Raw genomic sequence first — 12,222 nt, 5'->3', positions numbered from 1 at the left:
TTTTGGGGGTGCTTAACTTTTTTTCCAGGTGTATATAATCATAGTTACCTCGCTTGATCTTCCACTTTTTGAAATTAGAATTAATTATAAAGTTTAGTGCAATGTTAGGAAGTGTAAGAAAAGGTTTAGTAATTTTCATTTACAATATTGAAGAAAATTAATGTTGTATATTTAAAAACAAATACTCCAGCTTGACTTGAGGAATGTTCTTGAAGATGTCCGATATCTTCGGCTTAATCTGGTTCTCGATTATGTCTTTGATTGCATTCAGAAGTTCTTCCTAAAATACCAAAATGTACAACACAAAATTCTTATTAGATGTAATTCATATTGTCTTTCGAATATCAAAAATCCATTTATCTTACAATGGATATTAACTCTATATTAACACCTGCTACACGAGCCTGCCCGACATCTTGGTGTGGATAAAAAACAAGAGTCATTCCGGAAAGGTTTGGGTTGTTTTGATTAGACAAAAAGAAGTCGTTTGGCACTGTTTTCTAGGTCTAGGTTGCTGTACCAGATCCGTGACCTGACCCGAAATCATGCATGCCAACATGGAGAAGCTAACTTGTGAATGTAAAGTAAAAGTATGTAGCAATGAAACATGTTTGAAATGTTCTAGATGTGGTTGTGAAAGTGATGGTTTAAGTGTAATGAATAAGCTACGCCGTGAGTCCAGGTCGGATAACGGAAGAACTTATTCGAAGATATCCCAATGGATCTGACACACCAGCTGAATCAGAGATTCGTCAAATGATTACTGCATTAGCGACAAAACATAAAAAGGGTCACAATAGTGTTTGTAACTTCAAAAAACAAAGGGATTGGAATCATATATAAAAAATCATTAGTTTCGATATTTTGTGATGCATTACAAGATGATTTTGCTAGCGATTCTCAAATTAAAAGTTCCACCACCATAGTATAATCAATACAGATTTAATTATGTCATATTTTCATTCATCGAGATAACCCTGAATCACTGGTTTCCAGAATGACCCCCCCTGTTGACCAGCCTAGGATCAGTACTAAAAGATGCTTAGCTGGCTGGTATGACAGGTGTTAATAATTACAATATACCTTTATATACACTTGAATGAGTAAATAGAAACTAGATAACTTACATAAAAATATTACAAAGCTAGAATAGCGTAACTTTGAAAGACATATCAGATACTATTAGCGACATTTTTTGACTATTGGGAATGCAATTATATTGGGTAAAGATTTTCGTGCTATGGATTGTTAAAACAGTTAAAAATTAAGTAAACTTTAATGGGTTTTTTACAATATATATTTTTTAACTTCACTTAAGCATTCCTTTTTAATTTATTATATTTATTTAACATAACTGTATATATACTTTTAAGAAACTTTAGTTAAAGGAATTTATATATTCGATATTAAACGCAAAATAGCTGGCTTTAAAAATGAATACCTTTAATATGGAGTTTGCTTAGTTCTATTACTGTTGTTGTTCTTGGATGAGAAAAATGGCATATTAACTAATAACAAACATTTTCCAAATACCGTAGTAAGTTAGGATTTGTTAACATTAAACACAGATATGGCGTTCAAAGACTCAAAATAGACGAAGTACCTGATCATCACAAACACGGCGGTAAAATAACACTATACTAGAGCACAATTCAAGATGCACATAATTAGCAAATGAAACGTTACTATTAGCAAAAAACAACAACAGACAAGACTTTCTAACTCATCCTCGCTTCTTCAGAAATTTAAAACAAATCTGTCTAAAACCGCCAAAATAAACTCACAGTTCTCATTCATTATGTCTTCCCCCTCCCCCCGGTGGCTTAGCGGGGGGTCTATGGGCTTATAACCATAAAAAGAAAATAAAGTTTCGATATATTCGGAGGGTTTGTTTATTGTTTATTAAGCACAAAGCTACACAATGGACTGTCTGTGCTCGGCCCACCACGGGTATCGAAACCCGGATTTTAGCGTCGTAAGTCCGCAGACATGCGGCTGTGCCACTGGGGGGCATATTCCGAGGGCACAGCAAATAAATAAACATTCACTTTATAGCTGACCGCTTAGTAATTTGGTTGTATTTCCGTCATGTGACAGCCGTAAAATAGTCTCGCAAATTTGAAACAATCGCTAAGGCTAGTAACTTCAAATAAATGAAATATTGTTTTTAAAATAACCAAATATGTACCGTAAATCGGTATTTTTCTATAAAATTTTCATGTAACACTTCAATTTTATTGTCAATTCTTGACTTACTTTTGTTTCGAAGTAAAACTGTGGATCGGTTCTTAGCTTTTCAAAGAAATCTTGCTTGGATAAATCAGACCCGAAACTTTTTATAACCTAAAATCCAAATGGTTAAAAATTATTCAGACTTTTATAAACGTATAACATCTCAGTTGCTGCATGTGAAATAGCTATCAGCATAGTTTTCAATGAATTTATCAAACGTAACACTAGTTGTATTTATATATTACAGAGGTAAAGAAGAGGGTCGTGTTAGCCCTCGAACGTAGAGATAACAAGATTTACAGCAGATCTGGCTTAGTTGAAGATGATTTCCATAATTTTATAACATCACATTAAAACGTTTCACAATGCCAAGTGAGACTAATAAGTCAAGAATGTAAGATTGCGATGATCAAACTGTAAACCTGATCCTTCTATTTACTCAGTGGAAGACTGTATTTTATAATCACATGCTAGTTTAAGATGCAGGAGAATCAATTTTCACAGGATCAGGTTTACAGTTTGATCATCGCAATCTTACATTCTTGACTTATTATAATCACATGCTGGTTTAAGATGCGTTAGGATCAGGTTTACAGTTTGATCATCGCAATCTTACATTCTTGACTTATTATAATCACATGCTAGTTTAAGATGCAGGAGAATCAATTTTCACCCCCCCTCTCTCCTGAGAATACAAATCGACTGTGTCCATGGCGTGATATCAAATAACCTGAACTTATAAATACAGATATAGCAGGTAAATACCACAGAATACAAACAACAATATCACGGACGAAAGGATAACGGCAATTAACCGTATTTTCACGGGTTCCTTAGTTTGATGCTTGGACGGCGGTCAAACTTAGAAAGAAATCGCAATGACATTTGTAATACTGCTAGCCACAGTGAACAAGGTGATAATGCCGTTTCACTCGCGTCAAAAGTCCAGGTTCTGACCGGCCTAAGCACCCAAAACAGTATCTTCGTATTGTGAGGAGAAGTGTGGAGAATAACCCACGTCAAATGACCACTACGGTTGAAGGACAGGTGCCTGTGTACCCGAATACCATCAGAAGCTATCAATCATAGAATTTATTTCCCAAGTTTTTGCTACAATAGTGGAGAAGTGTGGAGAATAACCCACGTCAAACGGCCACTACGGTTGAAGGACAGGTGCCTGTGTACCCGAATACCATCAGAAGCTATCAATCATAGAAGTTATTTCCCAAGTGTTTGCTACAATAGTGGAGAAGTGTGGAGAATAACCAACGTCAAATGGCCACTACTGTTGAAGGACAGGTGCCTGTGTACCAGAATACCATCAGAAGCTATCAATCATAGAAGTTATTTCCCAAGTGTTTGCTACAATGGTGGAAAAGTGTGGAGAATAACCAACGTCAAATGACCACTACTGTTGAAGGACAGTTGCCTGTGTACCAGAATACCATCAGAAGCTATCAATCATAGAAGTTATTTCCCAAGTGTTTGCTACAATGGTGGAGAATAACCCACGTCAAACGGCCACTACTGTTGAAGGACAGGTGCCTGTGTACCCAAATACCATCAGAAGCTATCAATCATAGAAGCTATTTCTTAAGTGTTTGCTACAATGATAGAGCAGCTAGAGAAGCCACTCTTCATTCCAGAAAATACGGTATGTCGACAGCAGTGATATCACAGCTTCTATCACATCCTCTTGTTTTTTGGAGATGTTGCAATTTTCTTGTCCGACTAGTTTAGATTTGCACCTATTTTTGTAGTGAATGTAACTGGGTTTGGCGACTTCTGTTGAATTGTCTGCAATACATGGCAAAATACGGCGGTATTTTTGTTATAATGCCGGTGCCACTTAGAAAGCCAGCAAACCACAGCTGATGGAATGCGAATTAGTGGTCACTGCTGCTTATTACATACAGTTCTCGACCAATACCTACTTGTCTAAACCAATGAGCAGCTTATCTAACAAAATGGCTGGAAGGCTATGGTATTTCCACTCTTTCATGGTTAGGCCAACCCCTGGATATAAACACTATGTAAGGTCTATTATTGGTCATTTCCTGCGAAAGTGTATCAATCAATCAATTTCTACAAACATCTTAACCAAGTTTTTCGCCAGGCATGGAGTGTACCCTATATTTCATGTTTGTTTATTTAATAAAATTATATTTTTTATGGACTGGGTGTCTATTTACTAATTGGTAGGCTGTATATATAAATCTAAGTAAATAATACACTTGCGCGTGTCTGTCCGAAACTTTTCTCACACATTCCTCGATCAAACACTACAAATCTCATATCATTAGAAAGGTCTTTGTCCGAGGAGTCCGAATTGCATATTAACTTTTCTGTTCAAAATCACCTTAATTGTTTTTTGCTTAGTCAAACTTTTTAATGCAACGAGTGTGCTTCGTGATGGCACAATGTCGTCATCATGTAACGGCTGGCTTTGATTTCACATTTAGTTCTATTTTCAAAAAAAGTATTTCACACAAACAGCACTTAATCCGCGTGTAATTTCCTTAAAAATGAGCATTTCACTAAATACAATTGCTATGGCTTTCTCGACTTATTCAGGTCTAAAATATACATTCGCAGTTCATTCAGAACCATATGCTTATCACTTTGTGAATAGGTATTCATACGTTTCTGCACAATCAGTTAAGTATGCCTTTATTACAACTTTACTTTTACTTTATTTTGCAATAATTTACCTTCCGTTCATTTCATACTCTGCTATAAACACCCTTTAACTACTTTTTTCTTTACTGCGTGTTTTATTCTTCGTTTTAATGGGTTTCTTTTTTTCAAATCATTAAACTCGTGACATACACTGAACGCTCATAACTGTTTCATACTCTGTACACTATTATAAATATCATTACCATACTTCATTGTTTACTTTCGTGTAGTTTTATCAAATAAAGTTACGTCTACGTGAGTTTGTTTGTCTGACCACGTTTTTTGTTGTTGTTGTTGTTTCAAATAGACCAGGATTTATCGATCTAACACATAATGTCTACAAGAAAGCGTAGCTTAAATGTAATGCGTGAAAATGATAGAATAAGGAAAATTCAAGCGAAGGGCATGAAAACTACCGCAAATGTTTTGTGGGTCGCCACTAGTATATATATATATATAAGTTCAGAATTGTGATTACTCTTGTACACATGTGAAGCTTTGAAACTATATAAGCACGTTTATATATTACTTATAAAAGGCAAATCCTGTGAGTTAAAATAAAAAACGTAGTCAAAAATGGGATTTTTTTTAATAGACGTGAAATTTAGACTAACATCTGGATAAAATTCAAGGAAATTGTATAAATATCTAAAATTATTAGAATACTCAACAACCAACGTTGTACAATATACAATTAAAATATTTAAAACTGATCAACGGTCGTAAAAAGGAACGTCTTTCTTTTATGTATAAAGAGAATTAAACTCCTATTTCTTTTTTCATAAAAATTTTCCTTCCTTGTTTTACTTTTTTTACTTTTCAAATTTTTCAGAAATATACTCAGAATCAATAAAGGATAACGTTAAATTTGTTTTTCATTTGGTTCTTACCTCATTTATTTCAGCAGAAATACGCTCTACTTCTTGAAGTCCTATGTTATGAATCTCTTCAGGGGTCATATGAGTTGAAGTATGAAATTGAAGACATTTTTGATAGAATTTTTCTCCATTCGGAAGACTGGACACAGCAATATTAGGTCGTGTGGCTGCCATATATTCCTGAAAACATAGTTGTTAAAATGTTACGTTGAAAATAAATGTAAACTTACTGAAAACCTTATATTTCCCTTTAAGTTCATTTATTTATAAAACCAGAAGACCTGTCTATATAAGAATGTGTGAATATTCTAAATTCTTAAATCTCCAAACTTCACATTCATATTTTATTACTATAAACTAACAGTAACATATAATTATCATAAGACATTCATATTAGGCCTATAATATTTTTAACAATATATTTTTTATTCAGTTCATTAGGGTTTTCCAAGAAAAAGAAGTGTATATAATAGCATTTCAACTACACTACTGGCTACAAAATTCATTGCTAACGAACCATTTAGCCTAATACTAGAGCTCAGCAGGCCGACTGGAACAAAACAAAAACAGTAGTTGTTGGAACAATATTTATATCAGCCATTTGGTACAACAACAATTTCTATGGTGTGAACGACTTTTTCTAAGCTTGCGAAGTATAATTATGATTTTTAGAATACATTTATTAGGCCTATTATATTTTAACACAATCTAGACATCTAGATAACCTATTTGGTCAAAATCTGGAGAGTCTTTTAGTAATATTATACCTAAAGTAAGTGGAATAGCCTTAATTTATTTTAATAATTATAATTCGAAATATCAGTTTCTAAAATGGGTAAAGAGGAACTGATTGCATTAGAAAATCTTGATAAAATATTAATTTTGTTCTAATTAAGCTAATAGAGGGAAGAATTTTGTTAGAATGGATAAAATAGAAGAGGCTAAGTAATGTGGTCAACATTTTCAGTGATTTAACACAACCTGTTAATCTTGAACAGTTATTAATAGAAGAGGCTAAGTAATGTGGTCAACATTTTCAGTGATTTAACTAAACCTGTTAATCTTGACCAGTTATTTATGAAAATTAAAAATAATGTACTAAGTCAGATAGAATATTAGAAATTAGACCATCAGGAAGTCATCCAGGCATATTCGATGGATTTTCTAAAGTGCATAAGGAAGGATGTCCATTCTGACCTATAGTTGAAGGTATTAGAGCTTATAAGCATGCATTAGCGGGTTTATTAAGTGACTATACCAGTAATAAATACACCTTGGAAGACAATTTGTCATTTCTAATGAAGTTAAAAATTGACAAATTTATAGTAAAGATTATTGTTCTAGTTCTGGCATTGAATATACTTGGAAGAATATTATAATTAAGTATGGACTAGCAGGGCCTAATGTTTAGGGCACGTGGTTCGGAATCTGCGAGTCCCGAGTTCGGATCCAGTCTCCGAACACACTCACCCTTTCAGCCATGGTGGCGTTATAATGTGCAACCAATCCCACTTTTCGTTGGTAAAAGTGTAGCCCAAGAGTTAGTGGTTGGTGGTTTCGACTAGTTTCCTTCCCATGCGTCTACCACTTCAAAATTAGGGACAACTAACACAAATAGCCCTCGAGTATCTTTGCGCAAAATTACAAACATAAACAAACAATAAAACATACAATTGAGTGCAGAATTAATTTTTAATAACTCAAAGGAGTCTTGCATTCCAAAATCCGTATTTTTATGTTAAAGAACTTTGCTACCTAAGAATCTCATTTTTTGATTGATGGTAATATCTAAGATGATCGATGGTGTAGCTATGGAATCTAGATTAGCTCCTTCTTTGGGCTAAACGTTTTTGTTTTCATGATAAATGGTTGGAAAAATGTCCATCTTAAAAATGGTAAACGTTTCTCCTACATTCCTCCGATAATTAACCGGTTGGAAAAAGATGGACATTATTCTTCCAACCGGTTATCACGAAAACAAAAAAGCTTATTCAAAGAAGGAGTTAATCTAGAATCCATAGCTACACTGTCGATCTGACCACAGATATTACCATCAAACAAATAGATTTGTCTTCATTGTACATATATTAAATCTCAAGCACCTATGAATTTCTTAATTGAGTTTGATAGCATCAAGAGAATGCTTCATAGGAATGATTTTTTTTTATGGTTTGTTTGTTTTGAATTTCGCGCAAAGCTACATGAGGGCTATCTGTGCTAGCCGTCCCTAATTTAGCAGTGTAAGACTAGAGGGAAGGCAGCTAGTCATCACCACCCACCGCCAACTCTTAGACTACTCTTTTACCAACGAATAGTGGGATTAATCGTCACATTATAACGCCCCCACGGCTGAAAAGGCGAGCATGTTTTGGTGGAACGGGGATTCGCAGATTGAGGAGAAAGGAATTCGTGACTACTTGAAGAAACAAAACTTTATAAAATCGCTAACGTATGACGTCTAAAAATGCCAATTTTTTGTAACTTTACAACATATAGGTGAATACGCCTTGTATATTAACCCTCTCGCTACGTGTCTTCCTATGGTCGAGGGTCAAAGGGCATGTCATCACATTTGTAGACTTACATTTAAAACTTGACTGGTCTACTATTTTATGAATGTATGCCAATAAGTTTGGTAGCATATTGTAGATTATAATTAAAATTTCAGTATTATACGTCAGTTGTTTCTTAATTTAAAACTAAACGTTAAACCAAAATTCCAAAATATCATTTTTTGTGTTCAGATTATATATTTGTGATTTTCAAATACAACGTCTATAGTTTCTTACGAATTAGAAATTAAAATTACCGATATTGACAAGCTAGAGTATAAAATAAGAACCTCCTATTATTTCTATTTGCTGAGATAGTGCTAAATTTACTGACTTAAACACAGTGGTCACGCCGACCTCTTTCCATTTTTGGAAATACTTGTTTAGGTACATCTACTTCTTTCTATGACATGTGAAAACCAACCAAAAGCTCAGAATATCCTCCTGGTGATTTTCTTAGTCTCTAGAAAGCAGGAAGTTCACAAGATTATTTCTTTGTCTTGGATCGCTGAAGGATGTGGTAAGTGAAAATGTTGGCCGAAAAACAATATATTTTTTACTCAAATACTGCTTAGTTTGTAAGCCCGATAAATCACAGTGGAATTCTGCAATATTGATAGACTAATTCATAATATTTGGTTATTTCAAAATGCATATATAAAACCTTTTTTTTTTCCTTTACTTCTTCCACGTCCGAAATTTAACAAGGCTTAGCAAATTTCGGCAAGCGGGCAAACGAGTACAAAGTTTGTAAGTAGAAAAATCAGTTTTCTATATTTCTTTATTTACTGTTCTATGTTTTAAGAAAAATAACTGAAATTTAAGAACTTATTTGTAAATAGTAATAATATATATGCACATGTAATGTATTATAACCGAAATGTGACTGTATTTTACAAAATACTGGATCACTAGAAACAAACCGAAGACAGGTCACTTTGTAAAGGCCAGTTTTATACTACTGGATACGGTAACATGACTGCACGTGCGCCGATTCATTACGATTTCTGTAATGTTAGTTAGTCACGCTGAAATATCAATGAAATATATATAGATGTATAATGTTATGAGATTTAAGCTATTTAGACTTAACATTTGTGGTTTCTTGTTATAATATGTAGTCATTCTGGAACGAAAAAAAGTGTAATTTATATCTACTCCCTAATTTTGTATGTTGGTTACGAGGTCGGTTAAATCGACCAAACCCATACAGAGATACAATAGTGAAAATAAAAAAAATTCTAAGAAAAAACGTTTGATAATTAACTGGAGATTATAAAAATTTCGCATGTGAAATTTGACAGTTTTTTGATCCATAAAAATATTTTTAATCTTAAAATCTAAATTACTCTGCATGTTGACAGTCAACATTCGAAACGAAACAAAAAATGCACGATCAAATCATTACATAAAAAACTCAACATAATATAGAAATCTGTTATTTCGAATACTTAAGCCTTGTAATGTTTACTGATAATGTGCAAAATGTCGTGAAGATACGCTTCCTGTATTAAAATATATGATTTGAAAATTATAACAAGCATAAAATGGTTAGAGGTCAGTTCCGCGGACAGAGACCTTAGTGAGAGAGCTTGAGAAAAACATTCACATACCCTACTTCCTATATGCCGTTTACAATATTTCTTTAAATATAAAGATGGCATCTCCTCACAGTTATATTTTAACTTCTTCATTTTTCAATGCATGACGCCTTATTGCACCTCATATATACAGGCCTAGTAACAAATGATAAAAAATAAAGAATATTGTTGCGTCGGCGAGGTCACGTGACTAGTGTCACGCCACTCCTTCTCTCGAACCTTCGGGAATTGTCGGAAGATTACTAGATATAGGGTAGTCTGGTATATATAAGATGGTCACAACGTGACGGGACAATGTGTGTAGGTAATGAGTAATTGAACTGCAGTCAGAGAGAGACGTATTGTTGAAGTCGAGCTCGTGAGACGTGAACTATAGTTTGTTATAGCGCGACTGTTGAAGTTGAGTGTATCATAAAGTTGTATTTGGAAAGAATAAACCAGTTTTATTTAAGAAAGGACTTGTGTCGCTAAAGTTTCGTCGGAACGAATTTACGGAAAATTAACTAATGACTGGAGGCGTAACAGTACGTACGTTGGAGAAAGTTTCAAATGGCTCCCAATATCAACTGCACGTTCACCATTTCTATTGCGCCTTATTACTTCCATTTTTACATTGAGCATAATACTTTGCACTTTTTCTTACCTCGTCACGTTCACTGCTACTAGCACTACGTTTGATACTCATTATTGAAGGGGTTGCAACGAAACTTTGCGATAAACACACCCATTACAATGAGCACTTACACCGACCCCACAGTGCAAGAAAACACTCGAGGACTGGCAACGTTCCTTCCCTACCTTTATGTGATGTAGCTCAGCAGGTGTGTGGTTAAATTCTAAATATTATAATATACTTTTTGGTTATGTTATATCAATTAGTATAACATAAAATCTTAGCTAATAATCCATATGTTAATAGTACATAAGTTAAATTCTTACCTCTGTAGAGCAATATTTAAATAAATCCTGAATTTCCCCTAGTGTTACACAGGTGACACATTTTCTCTAGTAATCTTCTCTATTTTATCCACCACCCCTCCAGTACCTACAAAATTAAACGTAAATGACCCACTATAAAATCGTAATTGCTCAGACAAACAATAATTTTTATAGCCTTCAATTTTGTTTGGTTACAGAGCTATCAAATAGAAAACCAGACCTCTCCTTCCACACCCACCTTTACATCTTCCATTTCAGGATTAGTTAATAGTTCTCTCTTACGTTTAATTGTATATTACCTATAACCAATAGAAAGCGAAGGTTTGTATCTATTAACTGACCTATTGTATAACATTCTGTTCTGAACAGAAAAGCGTCAATTTCACTTATAATACACGGCTCATTCCAGTGGAGAAGTGAAGGACTAGTTTGGATGAATTGGCATATTTTCACTCAGTTGAAAGAGAGATATAAAATCTAAAAGACTTCACTTTTAGGCTTAACAAAAGTTAACGGTTTTTTTGGCTTAATTATTAATATACTTCTTTTTTCTCTTTTGGGTTGGGAGATTAACAAAGTTTGTTTTTCTTTATCTGGAAAGCAGAGAAGAGACGCCATTATAGCACAACATATTAATGTTAATCGTAGGAATTCTGTGTTTTTTCAAGTTCCGGTACAAGGTTCCTTTGCTCATGAAATCATTGAACTCATTGAAGAGGCATTATATTATGGTTCTGTTGATTGTCTGCAACCGCAAGGCAGGGATAGAGTGTGTTGCACTTTTACATCTTATAATGTTACAGTTTCAGCTTGAAGTCGAGGAGGAATTCATGACAAAAGTGAATTTCGAAAATTCAAATCAGCCGGGAACAACCCGATATGGATTAGGATTAGACTGATACCTCATGAAGTTCTTGATAAGTTTTTTGCAAGTTCGTTAATGATATAAAGCAAAGTTCACCAAGCTGTCAGATAACTCTATCAAGACTCTAAAGTTCATACTAGAGCTCGAATTGTTAAGATAAACATGTTTCAACTTATCCCTAATTTTGTACAGGTTGGACAATTTCGGACAATGGTTAATTATACGGGGATGGCCAAACAGTGCGCGAAGTGTCAAAAGGAAGAGTACTTTGCCCCAGAATGCCCAAATGTGCTGTGTAACAGATGTGACGAAGTAGGTCACACGTCGCAAAACTGCGTTAATGGCTGTAAAGCAGTGCAGAGAGGCTCAAGCCTTCCGTACTTGTAATGTCAAAACTTTTGCATCTGTTATAGAATCCAGTACTTCTCAGGAAGTGTCCGTAGAAGATAAAGTGGAAACTGTAGTTCAAATCCTAG

The 12,222-nt window shown here is 34.3% G+C and overlaps 1 protein-coding gene across 1 annotated transcript in view; it reads right to left on the bottom strand.

The window, feature by feature from the left end:
- Window positions 1-185: 185 nt before the first annotated feature.
- Window positions 186-12,222, bottom strand: part of LOC106461180 — a gene marked incomplete at its 3' end in the record, with an annotated part of 37,157 nt that continues 25,120 nt past the window's right edge. Inside the window, exons 8-10 of the mRNA XM_022388037.1 lie at window positions 5,802-5,969; window positions 2,257-2,343; window positions 186-280 (exon numbers count right to left, since the gene is read on the bottom strand). Coding sequence (XP_022243745.1) covers window positions 186-280; window positions 2,257-2,343; window positions 5,802-5,969 — 350 coding nt within the window. The remainder of the gene's footprint in view (window positions 281-2,256; window positions 2,344-5,801; window positions 5,970-12,222) is intronic.

This window comes from Limulus polyphemus, unplaced genomic scaffold, assembly GCF_000517525.1.
Source record: "Limulus polyphemus unplaced genomic scaffold, Limulus_polyphemus-2.1.2 Scaffold909, whole genome shotgun sequence".
Lineage (NCBI taxonomy): Eukaryota > Metazoa > Arthropoda > Merostomata > Xiphosura > Limulidae > Limulus > Limulus polyphemus.
The sequence above is the reverse complement of the archived record's forward strand: the minus strand, read 5'-3'. Positions and strand labels throughout refer to the sequence as shown.